At 43.6% G+C, this 13,034-nt stretch overlaps 1 protein-coding gene across 1 annotated transcript in view; it reads left to right on the top strand.

Moving 5' to 3' along the window:
- The first annotated feature begins 1,224 nt into the window (after positions 1–1,224).
- NRK (Nik related kinase) overlaps positions 1,225–13,034 on the top strand; it is a 1,057,838-nt gene continuing 1,046,028 nt past the window's right edge. The window contains exon 1 of the mRNA XM_085608036.1: positions 1,225–1,393. Within this exon, the coding sequence (XP_085464162.1) occupies positions 1,337–1,393 (57 nt within the window). The 5' untranslated portion in view covers positions 1,225–1,336. The remainder of the gene's footprint in view (positions 1,394–13,034) is intronic.

Here is a 13,034-nt window from a genome sequence, read left to right as displayed (position 1 = left end):
TTATTTAGTGTATATTTGTGATATGTGCATATATGTACATCGGGAGAGGAGTTGGCCTAACGGTTAGGGCGATTGACATCGGACCTGGGGCAACTGGGTTTGAGTCTCAGTAATGACGCTACACATCCTGTGATTCTGGGCAAATCCCTTAATCTCCCCGTGCCTAACAAAAAATGAATGTGTGTCCTCATGTAACGTAACTGGTGCTATGTTAAGCGCTCTGATACCTGATTGGATTCGGGTCAAGTTCGCGCTATATAAAACTCTGCCCAAAAAAAAATACATCTCTTACCGGTCACCATTGCTGCATTCTCCGCCATTCATAATGAGTCGCACAGAAACTTTGCATACTGCATGTAAATGGTGCAGGACTTTTTGAGACTTCTTGCCAATGGTGGGTTTACGCTGCTACTGATTTGTACATAAATCACAACACAAAATGGAGGTCGAGTGGGAAAGCAGTCGCTATGCGAAAGAAACAACTACGTGTGACCCGACCATATTGCAAAGGGCCCAATGTGGTGGTACAAGGTTAGTGTGTAAATGGAAGTGGGACTTGCTTGTATTATCACAGTCACTTGACCTGGTGAGATGAATGTATATATGTGAGATCCTGGAAAAGCTGTCCTGTGAACACATCCTGCAATGACATTAAGCCTGATGGCGCATTACAGTGATCAAGGCTTAATATAGCGCTATTCTAAACTCTTAAATATATAAATATGCCAAAATATGACATAGTTTGCGCATCAGAGGATTATTTCTATTGATGTAAGCCATTCTTAACACAGCTGGGGCTATCTGTATTGGAAAACGAGTGTCCAAATAGTGTTGGAAAATCAGAGAAAGTTTATAGCTCTGGCCCCAGAAAGTGAGTATTGTTCTGCTGCCCTTATCAAAAGTGTCATTATCATGTCTATGCCCATGCCCATTGCACGAGTACACTGTGGGCATTGTGCCCTTCTCTGTGTTCATCACACGCTTCGCCGCGGGGCTGTAGTAGTTCCGTCAGAATTCTAAATGAAATCCATATTGTCCGAGGCATTAATCTTGTGCATTGCGGGCGGGCCCCCTGCCACGACCCCGGTTGGTCCACACCCTGCTAGATGTCTCTTTGCATTCTTGTTTTCTTTTTAGAAAAAAAAGCGGATTTGCTTCTGCTTCCTCCGCGAGCGTGTTTTCCGGGTTGAGCTGGACGTGAAGTTTCCTGTGTTTGTCAGACAGACATACCCTCAGCCGCCGACATGGACTGACGCTAAGAACCGCCAGCTCCGCAGAACCCCAAGAGACGCAGAAAAGCGCACTCTGCGACGAAAGTGCGCACCCGGACAGCAACATGGCGAAGGACTACACCACCCGCAGCCTGGACAGCATTGACCTGTCCGCGTTAAGAGTAAGTTTTATCTCAGAAGTTGTGCATGTCTGTTTGAGGGTTGCAGCTGTGCAGACCCATCTGAAACTAGCAGTTTTAAGATGTACTCTCCGAAAAGAGGGATACGTGTAAAGATGTTTTGCTTGTTAATTGCATGTTCGAGTGAACTTCTGCAGTTTGAGAAGCAGGACGGCGACGAGTTGATGCAGCGAGACATGTTTCCTGTACAAGGGCATGTCTCCCTGCGCCTACTGTACTTTTCCTGCCGTCTGCTGCTGCTGTATCAGAATCTAAGTGGGGTGTGCAAGGGGGTAGCCGGGCAGCAGATCATTTCAGACGTAAGCCAGGGTGGCAGGAACAACTGCTCTGTTTGCAAAGCAATGTCTGCTCAGTTGCTGTGAAGTTCAAGGTTTTGTTGTGATTTTCGCGTGGCAAGTCGCTTTATTGCCCCGCATCTGGTTTCAGTTCATGCTGAGTTCCTCCATCTGGGCTTCCCTGCACGGCGACGCGTCGCTGCAATGCATGCAGGCTCTCACTGGCCTTGGCTGCTGCAGGGGAAAGTTGTATAACGGGGTGAAGCATCAGGATGCCGTGCGCGTGCATGAAGCTGTATACGTCCGGGACACTGTTTGCATCATGTCTCTAGTATGGTGCAGTATTGTATAGTGTGTGTTGCATATCAGTCCATCAGCAGTGAACTGTGAAGTCCAGCACTATCTGACATTATCACAAACGGAACAACTTTAAAGAAACTTTGAAGAATAGTCCTGTGCAGCTCCCAGGTTACTCAACAACACCCATTTGGTGAGGAAAACTTCTGTGCCAGCAAGGGATAACGGGCTGGTGCTTTATCTACGTCAGCAAGTGCATTTCAGTACATTGTAGCTCTTGTATAGTGCTCATATCACTGACACGGCTGCAAAGCGCTTTGATGGCCAGGAAAGAGGCTACTGTCTTTGCAGTGCATGGTTTGGTGCACTGAGGTGCCCTTCAAACAATCACGACTGTGCTTAAACGTGCAAGGCAGCAGATGCATGTGAGTTACGCTTACGTGTACACTTACCATCTTCTAGTAAGAGGCTGCACGGTTGCTACAGTTGTGCTGGGCTAGAAAGAAACACGTGGGAAGAGTTTCCCTGTCGTAGGCGATGTGCAGAGGGGTGGGAAACATGGGGTACTTGGGGTTCTACCTAAGCGTGGAGTGAAGTGGGGAGCTATAAGCAGATAGAGTAACATTTGGGTGTGCTTCGTATCTTTCAGTGGCTGGCTTAGAAGCCTCTCCCAAGTTTGTATGCGAGGGGTAAGTTGTGGGCTGGGAGTCTGGCCGTAGCGGGGAGCTGTGTTTCACTGACTGCAGGCTCTTAGCCAACGAAGCAACTAACTGCTGAATTGCGTGAGAAGAACCTCCATAAACTAACTGCTGAATTGCGAGAGAAGAACCTCCAGAACAGACACAAGACGATCCCAATGTGTGGCTGTTTCTGGTAGGATAGCTCAGTGAGTTAAGCGCCCACAACCAGAGTTGCATGTAACCTACAGTCACATGTTTGAAATCCACAGGCCAGCTATGCTCTTTCTTCTTCCGAGATCAATCAATTGAGTAGCAGAAATCCATGTATTCATAGTGCTACAAAACAGAAACAGGCTCAGTGAGTGCTGTGGGATAACTTATTACACATATATTTCCTTACACTCACTCCCACAACTGCAGTCAAGATGAGTGGCAAGGGAAGTGGAGCACTACCATCCAGTATAGCTGTGTGTTGAAAAGGGGATCATTCTGAAGAATTCACTATGTAGAGGAGATGATAAATTATTATTTTTAGGGCTGGTTTTAGCCAAGACCTTTTGAATTTACTTGAATTATTTTATTCTTTATTTTATTAGTAGTTTAGGTTTGCATCTATCTATCTATCTATCTATCTATCTATCTATCTATCTATCTATCTATCTATCTATCTATCTATCTATCTATCTATCTACCTACCTACCTACCTATCTATCTATCTATCTATCTATCTATCTATCTATCTATCTATCTATCTATCTATCTATCTATCTATCTATCTATCTATCTATCTATCTATCTATCCATCCATCCATCCATCCATCCATCCATCCATCCATCCATCCATCCATCCATCCATCCATCTATCTATCTATCTAGGAACAACCTTTACAACGCAACTTTTACAACGCACTACCTTTACAACGCATTTTTTACAACGCATAATCCATTACAACGCATGACATTACAACGCATGACACTACAACGCATTTTTAAAAACTACCTTTACAACGCATTCCATTACAACGCATACTACCATTACAACACATACCATTACAACGCATAATATTACACTACACTATCCAACACTTACCCTACTGATGCACCCCCTGGAGTTAGAATAGTAATTTTTACCCCTATACTATCCAACACTTACCCTACTGTTGCACCCCCTGGAGTTAGAATAGTAATTTTTACCCCTATACTATCCAACACTTACCCTACTGTTGCACCCCCTGGAGTTAGAATAGTAATTTTTACCCCTATACTATCCAACACTTACCCTACTGTTGCACCCCCTGGAGTTAGAATAGTAATTTTTACCCCTATTCTATCCAACACTTACCCTACTGTTGCACCCCCTGGAGTTAGAATAGTAATTTTTACCCCTATACTATCCAACACTTACCCTACTGTTGCACCCCCTGGAGTTAGAATAGTAATTTTTACCCCTATACTATCCAACACTTACCCTACTGTTGCACCCCCTGGAGTTAGAATAGTAATTTTTACCCCTATACTATCCAACACTTACCCCACTGTTGCACCCCCTGGAGTTAGAATAGTAATTTTTACCCCTATACTATCCAACACTTACCCTACTGTTGCACCCCCTGGAGTTAGAATAGTAATTTTTACCCCTATACTATCCAACACTTACCCCACTGTTGCACCCCCTGGAGTTAGAATAGTAATTTTTACCCCTAGACTATCTAATACTTACCTTAAATGTAATTTAATATTATGCGTTGTAATGGTATGCGTTGTAAAGGTAGTATGAGTTGTAATGGAAATGCGTTGTAAAGGTATTTTTTAAAAATGCGTTGTAGTGTCATGCGTTGTAATGTCATGCGTTGTAATGGATTATGCGTTGTAAAAAATGCGTTGTAAGTGCATGCGTTGTAAAAGTGTGCGTTGTAACGTCATACATCCTATCTATCTATCTATCTATCTATCTATCTATCTATCTATCTATCTATCTATCTATCTATCTATCTATCTATCTATCTATCTATCTATCTATCTATCTATCTATCTATCTATCTATCTATCTATCTATCTATACAAATTGTCTATCTATACAACTCTCTCTGTCTTTCAAAGCCTTTCTATTTATCTATCTTTTCTACCCTCTATATCTATTTCTAATCAAGTTTTACAAAGACATTACAAAAAACCATTAGCAAAGTCAAGAGGCTGGCAGTCAACTCCAGACCTATTGGCTTTTTTAGGTCTGATAAATGAATAAATACAAGCATTTGCAAAGCACGCAGCTACCTCAGGCAAGGTGTCCCAGCGCTGGGGGCCGTCGGGAAGATTACGTGAGCTATTGCCCAGAGTCACAAGGTGCTGGGCTAACCTGCTGCCGGCGATCGAACTGTGAGCACCCGTGTCCCGGAGTCAGCCTCCATGGCTGCTGCACCACACCTCTTTTCAATGTTAGCCAAGACATTTTGATTGTACTAAAACTATATGTAAAATATAGTTAGTATAGGAGTTGTCAGCCAGACTTCATCCATTAGTCTACTGTTGTGTCATTTATATTTTTCGTCCACCCACTCCAGCATTGATCATGGCCATTGGCTGACTTCACTGTCAGTTATGACATACTTCCCTTTTACAAGTAGCACATGCACAACCAAATGATTCCCTTTCACTGCCTGGGACTACTAAAAAAATCTGTGCTTTTTGAAGACAAAAAAAATATTTTTGCCTTTAATGTTTTTTTTAGATTATTGAAGGCCCGGAAGTTTCTCCAACAGTTAAGTTGTGCAAAAACCAAGACAGAACAAAACAAAGAATCGCCAAAGCCAGTGCCAGAGCTTTTGGATTTGCCAATTGATTGTTTTAGTTAGGGTGCTTGAATCTGATGCAGCCACACAGATGTAATTTCCATACACGGAGATGCAGGAAAAAATCACTTTCATCTGAGCAAATTCAGTCCTGCTGACAAGATGTACTTTTGAAAATTGATTACCTGAGTATATTTTCTTTCAAAACACAAAAAATATTAAAATAAGTAACACCTATAAAAATGTTCGTTAGCCCTACCTTATGGCGAACTCAGAATGTACATCCGGCACTGGGTGCAACGCCGGTGCTAAAAAATGATGACTCAAAATAGAAAACAACTATGGGGCATATTATCAAGAAACGGCGTTAAGATTATCGCCACTTTAGCGGCAGAAAACTGCCGCTAAGCGGCGATAATGGGCTTGATAATATGCCCTTGAGAATTCCCATAGAAGCCCATGTTCTGGTGTGAACATGGGCTTCTATTGGAATTCTCTGCGGCATGTTATCAAGCCCATTATCGCTGCGATAATCTTAACGCCGTGCTTGATAATATGCCCCTATGTGTGTCAACACATTTTACTTATGCTCCATGAGAAAAAGTCACACTGTTAGTTAGCTCTGTGTAATTCCTAGAAGAGAACATTGTATTTGTCAGTAATCCAAAGCTACAGCCACCAGCATGTCTTCCCAACTCCAGAGCTGCTAATGTTCTATCTACTTCGCTTGATTAAAGTGATAAATTCCAGGCCTTGCCTTTGGACGGGCTGTTCCACTATGCCCTCGCCCAACAATTTATAATTTAGTGCCGCAGGGGTGGACTTGTCCACATGCATTGCTGACCGACTGCTTTAAAGCCCACAATACAGGCATTCTGCTTGTTTTAGGCTTTATCATAATGATTTAACACAAAAGTATTGCTAGAACAGTGTGCATGAGGTCAATTTTTGCTGCAGCACCTCCCACCAGCGGTGGTTCCTCTGCTAAAGCGGAGGAGCGTCGCCTCACTGCTTTCCAGCACTGCAAAAAAGGAACAATAAAATGATAAGAACACAATCTTATTATCTTTTTTTTTTTCAGTGCGAGCCAGGTTAGGGCAGGGCTGTCAGAGCGTGGGGAGGAGGAAATATGTGCACTTAAGTGTGCATGACAGTTTGGCTGGCCGTCTTGGGCCGGCCAAACAGTCATGCACACTTAGCATGTTCTCCACCTGGCTGTATTGCACAGCCTGGGTGGAGAACATGCACAGGCTCCCCCTCCCTTTCTGAGCACTGACCCAGGCTGCTCAGACCAATCACGGTGCTGCTGTCATGCTGTTGACAGCAGTGTCGTGATTGGCTTAGGGGAGCCTGTGTGCTTCGTGCTTCTGGGAGTCAGGAAGAGAAGTGGAGGAGAGACGACGGAGGAGAGACGGCCGCCATGCAGAGGTAAGTGTTATACATTTTATTTTCGCCTGCCACCCCTGTTCCATACCAGTTGCTACTGCCTCCCACCCACGGCCACCGAAGCAAAGAAATGAATGACTGTGGCCTCGTGGCAGTAGATTTTAAGCTGTGGCTTCATCCTGGTGCTGTGCCAGTCTGCAGATGAGCATGGAATGCGAGTTGAAACTAAGGCGAGATTCAACAACGTGTTTTGCAATACACAAAAGTCGAAGGTTACTATTGTATGTGTCATGAACATGCTCAGCTACAGACATAACATTATTACTTTTATTTGTAGCTTGAAATCACCAATTTCCACATTCGCACATCAGAGGTCAGTAGAAAATAAGGGTTCCCAAATTTGGCTGAGGCTGTATTTGAAGAATTGTTCTCAAAACATTTAAAGGCAAATAGTCAATTTAAAGGGATTGCAACCCTGCTCAAAAATGTTTGTCGGGAAGGACGAGCACTGTTCAGCAGAGAAGCAGTGTTTATATTTTCACTGAATGTATTGTTTACATATCTTTGAGTACAATGATGATTTGAAGATACTGTAAGTCAATCATGAAGTGTGGCAAATAGCTTTATCGGTGCTGCCCCAACTTGCAACCATTGGGTGTCGGGTAAAGGATGCTACTGCACAGGCTTAGGTACCTCATAGCTTCCTACCTGAGAGCACTGAGAGGAAAATGGTGATGTGCTCTGCTCCCAGATTCTCCCACAAAGCAGTGCGACAGATGTCTAATCAGACATCAAATCTAACTATCCCTTCCTCAGTCTATGTACAAGCCTGAAGAGGGTGTTGCTTGTTTGGCTCTACTTCCAGACACGTTAGGCGTTTTTTGTAACAGCTTTGTTGTTTATTTTGTTTTAATCTTCCTAAGGTCCAGATTCTCAAAATTACATAAGTCCCTTAGGCATCCTTCTATGTACAAGGCAGATTTACAACTTTTTACTTGGTTCAAGAAAGTTGCAGGCATATGTGAGGAAAGGTTGATTCTCTTAACTAGTCTGCTGTACATATCGCCCCTAACCGTCTAGGTGTGGATTGTGGCTGTTAGTATGGAAAGTCTGCACGCCTGAGTGCCCACCTGCATGTATCTGGTATCCTGACTTTTAATTTTTGGCCCAATAATCATGCTAATTTAATTGAAATTGAATCGAAATTGCATTTATATAGTGCCTACTATCCCTGAGAAGGGGTTGATGCACTTTACTGTGAGTAGCATGCTACCCGCAAGCATAACATTTGTGGTGAATCCATTGGTCAATCCATAGCAGATGCCTATGGCTTGAGTGGTGTACCCAGCACTCAGTTGATGACTCAGAACTACTGTCCCAGGCAAGGGTTTTGTACTTGGAGCAGTGGTGACAGCATACCATGACTTGAAAATTAACAGCATCCAGACTTTTTATCTGACTCACTGGAGTAAACGTCTACTGGCTTACTGATGTAAAAGTTCCACTTCTGTGCATTTACCCAGTCCTTTGCACTAACATCCAGAGTGCGTGCTAAGCATGTCGATGTTTGTAGCTTTCAGGGTACATGTGTGGTGTGCGCAAGTGAGCCAGAATATTGGAGGCCAGTGGGATCCATTTAGGGTATCCCTGTACTGGATGGAGGTGAGGATTGTGATCTCAGACAGTGGAGTGTATTTCACACATTCCTGTAGCTAGATGGAGGAGGCCTAGACTCCTAGGACTACTTTACATATTCTATGAGACGTTTTGACTAGCAAAGAGCTGCTGATTATTCTTCCTGAGCATTGCCATATGGTGGAAGGTAGGAGTGAGACTGCAGACACTGTTTTGAAAGGTGAGGAGACCTTTATGTGAAGCCTGCCCTCTTATTTTTCTCTGATTACTCCTTCAGTTGTGCTGATGACAACCAAGTTAAGAAACCTCACACTTTGTGCCTCTACTGTGGGTAAAGCTTCAGGTTGGACATTCAGAGGCTCACTCTACGCAAAGCTGTGTCTGGAGATGAGCCTGGAAAGGACTTGAAAGGGGAATCACCCTAAGACTGTCCTACATTTTCAGACAATGGATCCACAATCCTTCCCTGCTAGTTGTGCACAAACGTGTGACCCCACAATCCCACTTGCTGTTCCAGTTTAACATCCTCTATGGCCAAGGAAGAGAGAGCTCCTCACAGTACCAAGAGTCCTTCTGTGCAAGTAGAGCTGGCATTTGCCTGTCAGCCAGTCTCCCAAGGGTAAAGGATCATCACCTGAATATTTAGCTGGAAAGCTGTATACCAGTCCTGTAGCACATATAAGCCTTCCTGTTTAGAGAGAGAAGGAGCTTGTCTACTCACAGGAGGAGCGATAGTCTAGGAAGGAGGCGGTGCAGTACGTCCCAAATATTTGGGGGTGCTCAGAAGAGCAGACAGCAGAAGAGGCATCCAAGAGCTCTCCCAGACAATCCCAACAATTTCCATCAGGTCGCATGCCTTTACCCTTTTCGAGAGCTAGGTCTGTTCAGGGAGGCAACTGTCAAAGTTTTGCAAGGCCCATGCAGGGCTATCACTGCCAACTTCATGATCAGCCCACATGGAGTACTAACTCGTGAGCATCATATGGCCCAGCTTGGGCCCCAGATAATCACAACCAGCTCAGTCGGGACACCCCATATCCTGAATGCCACCTTCCTAATCCCACACACACCTGAAAAGCTGGAGCAGGTGTGTCGTCGAATACAGCCTATTGCTGAGACAGAATAGACTGTGGACTGGTTGCCAGTGAGTCATCACTCAAGTAAGTGTGTTGGCACACCTGAGGTACTAGGCAGTCTTGGCCAGCATTGGACACACTTAGAATTACCCACAAGCGGGTAAGAATTGAAAAATAAAGTGCAAGCATTTTTTTGGGAGGTGATTTCATCGGTGTGTATGCCTGATTCATTCAACTCTTGTTCCCCCTAGGAGATAGAGAGAGGGAGACCCCTAGAGCCATTGGCAAGAGAACTTGGGGACAGTGGGACAGTGGTGGAGCAGGAAGGGCACCTCACATGCCAAAACAACGCATGGTAACACTTGTGGTTTGCTGATACTAGTGTGCAGTATTATCTACCATTGTATAATAAATAGCTTTCTTTCTTGTAAAGACAAGGATTTGGATTGACATTCACTTTATTGTATTGTTGGTTGTCAAGGGCTGAGCCAAGCACCCCCTCAGTACCTCCTTGAGATGCCAGTGACTTCTCTCCTCTGTTACCCTGAGATTCAAATGTGGAAAGGGTTGTACTTGACCCAGACTGCAGAGCCTTAGTAGGACCGACCAGGCCAAGCAGCTCTAGCTTTCCCTGTAGCCCCCCTCCCCCTTGAATGGGGTCATACACTCCTCTTGGAGAGGACCTGTGTATGGGTTTACTTTATTCGCAAAGTTGAAGAAACATCATTTATTTCTATTTTTCTGCACATGGAACCTTTTCATGGAATATCTTCCTTTCTCTTATACTCTTCCCACACCATCATCTTTCCCAGCTTAAATGAGATGCAAGTTTTTAGAGATGTACATATGTACAACACTTTGAAAATGTGTCAAATACCCTTAAAGTTAAAAGAAGGTGGGCATTTAGGCACCTTGAAGCAATCTCGTTCTCTGTTGGCAGTCCATGAAACCATGGAGCACCTGTCAGAATTTATGATGCTGTACATATTTCAGCCAGCAACAGAGCCTGCTTTCTCTTTGGGACATTGGCATACAGCTGGACATATCGTTTAATGCAATGTGACCCTCCCATCTGTAGTCACCTGATGGTGAACTGCGGTGTCACTCATTTTTCTGACAGAATTATAAACAAATAAGTGATGTGCATACCTTGCAAGGAAGTTCTCCTCTTCATAGTTAAAAGGAAAAAATCCACTGTGCAGCATCATTGGATATATTGCTTTTCCATCCACACAGTACACATCAAAGTTTTAACCGCAATGTACAGAAAAAAACAGTAGCTCAACACTATTGTATTCATAAAGAGGTTAAATAAGTTGCATGTTACTGGGTGTATTGTAATTCACATGCGATGTTATCATTACCATGCAGTAAATCCACCATTCTACCATGCAGTTACAAATTAAATGCTTGTAATGATGAATTACGCCATGGGAACGATTTTTCCGGTCATAAAATAACACAGAATTTCTAGTTCCATGGATTTTAATGCATACATGTACCATCTGCTACAAACAGGTGGTAACTGTATGCAGGGACCTCAAGGTGGGGTGGGGGAGTAGATGAGTAAGATGAGAGCATTTAAATGGGCCATGAGGTTCGGCTGCTGCTGCAGCCAAAACCTCATTTGATTTTGCTACATGGATTTAAAAGCTAGAAAAATAAGTTCTGGTTCTCCCACACCAAGGGAAACTGATCTTTGGGTCAGGCTTCATGGGCCTAGACCTCCTTTTCCATCAGTGTTTTCTAAAGGCAGGGTTCATGTTCTTTATCCACAGGATACCATGAGAGAAAAGGGTGGCAGAAGTAATCTCATGCCCGCTTATTGCACCAATATCCAAAAACCAAGTTCAGATGTGTGACCGAGGCTTCATCAAAGCCCAGCTTCCTACTCCCCTTTATATTTTTCTACAAAATTGGGTAGTGTCTTTGATACAACCTATATTATTCCACCATGGCCTCATGTTCCCTAATATGATAAAAGCCTCCTGAGGTCTTCAAAACAGTTTATTAGCTATTGCCTCCTTCCAGTTTCAGCCATCCAAAATTATACTTACTAATATCAGACACTTCATCAGCTGCCACTGTCACCATGACGATTGTATGACTTGCTCTGAAAGAGTTTCACTTTTCATGAACACTGTTTGTGTGCTCAAACTATGTGGCACAAAGTTGTCAGATCTGATCAAAAGAAATCATTGGGGAACCTCTTAGACCACAGGCACATATTTGACAATGAGAATTTTAAGAACATCACTTGTAGGCAAACAGGGGGAAAGCCCATTGCTTTGGAATGAGCTGTAGCTGAACGCCTATGCTGCTCAGATTGAGGATTCCACAGAGAGGAAGTAGTTTCAAAAAGTGTAGCTCTGTGTCAGGAATTCACCCCAGGTTGCATAGGTCTTCCCCTCCTGATCGTTTAATCCTGCATGGCGATGCTGAGTATGAAGTTAAACGGATTTTAGATTCAAAACTCATCCGCGATGAACTCTTTTATCTCATTGATTGGAAGGGTTATGGACCTGATGAACGTTCCTGGGAAAAAAGTACTGATGTCCATGCCCCTCGATTAATTAAAGCCTTCCATGCCAAATTTCCTACTAAGCCCAGATTGGAGGAAACCCCGTTGGGAGCGGGTACTGTCAGGAATCACGGGAGGTTTCCTCCTCCTACTTCCTCCGTAGCTTCTATTCTTTCATTACGAACAAAAAGAGGAGTTAATCCCTTGAGTTGGAGTGCTAGTTGGCACCGTAGAAACTCCAACATGGCCGCCAACATCCTGACACTGCAACAGCATATCACTGTTTAGCAGTCTAGTCTTGCAGTGAATGACAGTTGGTGAGGTGTGCTCTAACATTCTACTGCACACTTCACCGAAGATTCTTCAGGAGCAGCACCTATTTCTTTCATGTCGTGAAAGCTAGTCAGGGAAGTGACGGAATTCTGGGGTTAGTTTCGTCAGTATTACAGATTAAGGTTAGTGTCAAAATCTAGGAATAACTTAAGTGTACACTAAGAGTCTATTAATAAAACTCTGTTTGGAAAGTAAATCAGATTTAGGATAATCTCCCCTTAACTACAGGAATAAATTAGTGTGGGAGAACGAAATAAATACAATAATTAAGCAAAATTGAAACTGTTTAAATCTGAGGAAAAGGCTGAATTGAGAGAACGCGGGCGAGTTCATTCCTCTCGCCACGTTAATGAAACGTTTCTCTGTTAGTGATTATTACAGTTCGAATTTCAAGAACAAGCGGTCACTGTTCCTTCGTGCCGCTTGTTCGGAAGGAAATGAAAATAAAGATGCGCGCACGTTTCTCTTCGTGCGCGCGATAAACTCAGTGACGGGAAATCTTGCCGGCAATAATAAACGCGTCTCTTCTCTTTGAGAGACACATTGATTTAAGAATGGGCAAGAGCGAACGCGAGCACTTAATCATTCGCTTCGCATAATTTACGAAGAAGGCAACGAATTAATAGCGGGT

Source organism: Triturus cristatus, chromosome 5_2 (genome assembly GCF_964204655.1).
Source record: "Triturus cristatus chromosome 5_2, aTriCri1.1, whole genome shotgun sequence".
In the NCBI taxonomy this organism is placed as follows: Eukaryota; Metazoa; Chordata; class Amphibia; order Caudata; family Salamandridae; genus Triturus; species Triturus cristatus.
Note: the sequence above shows the minus strand (reverse complement) of the source record. Positions and strands in the feature narration are given on the sequence as shown.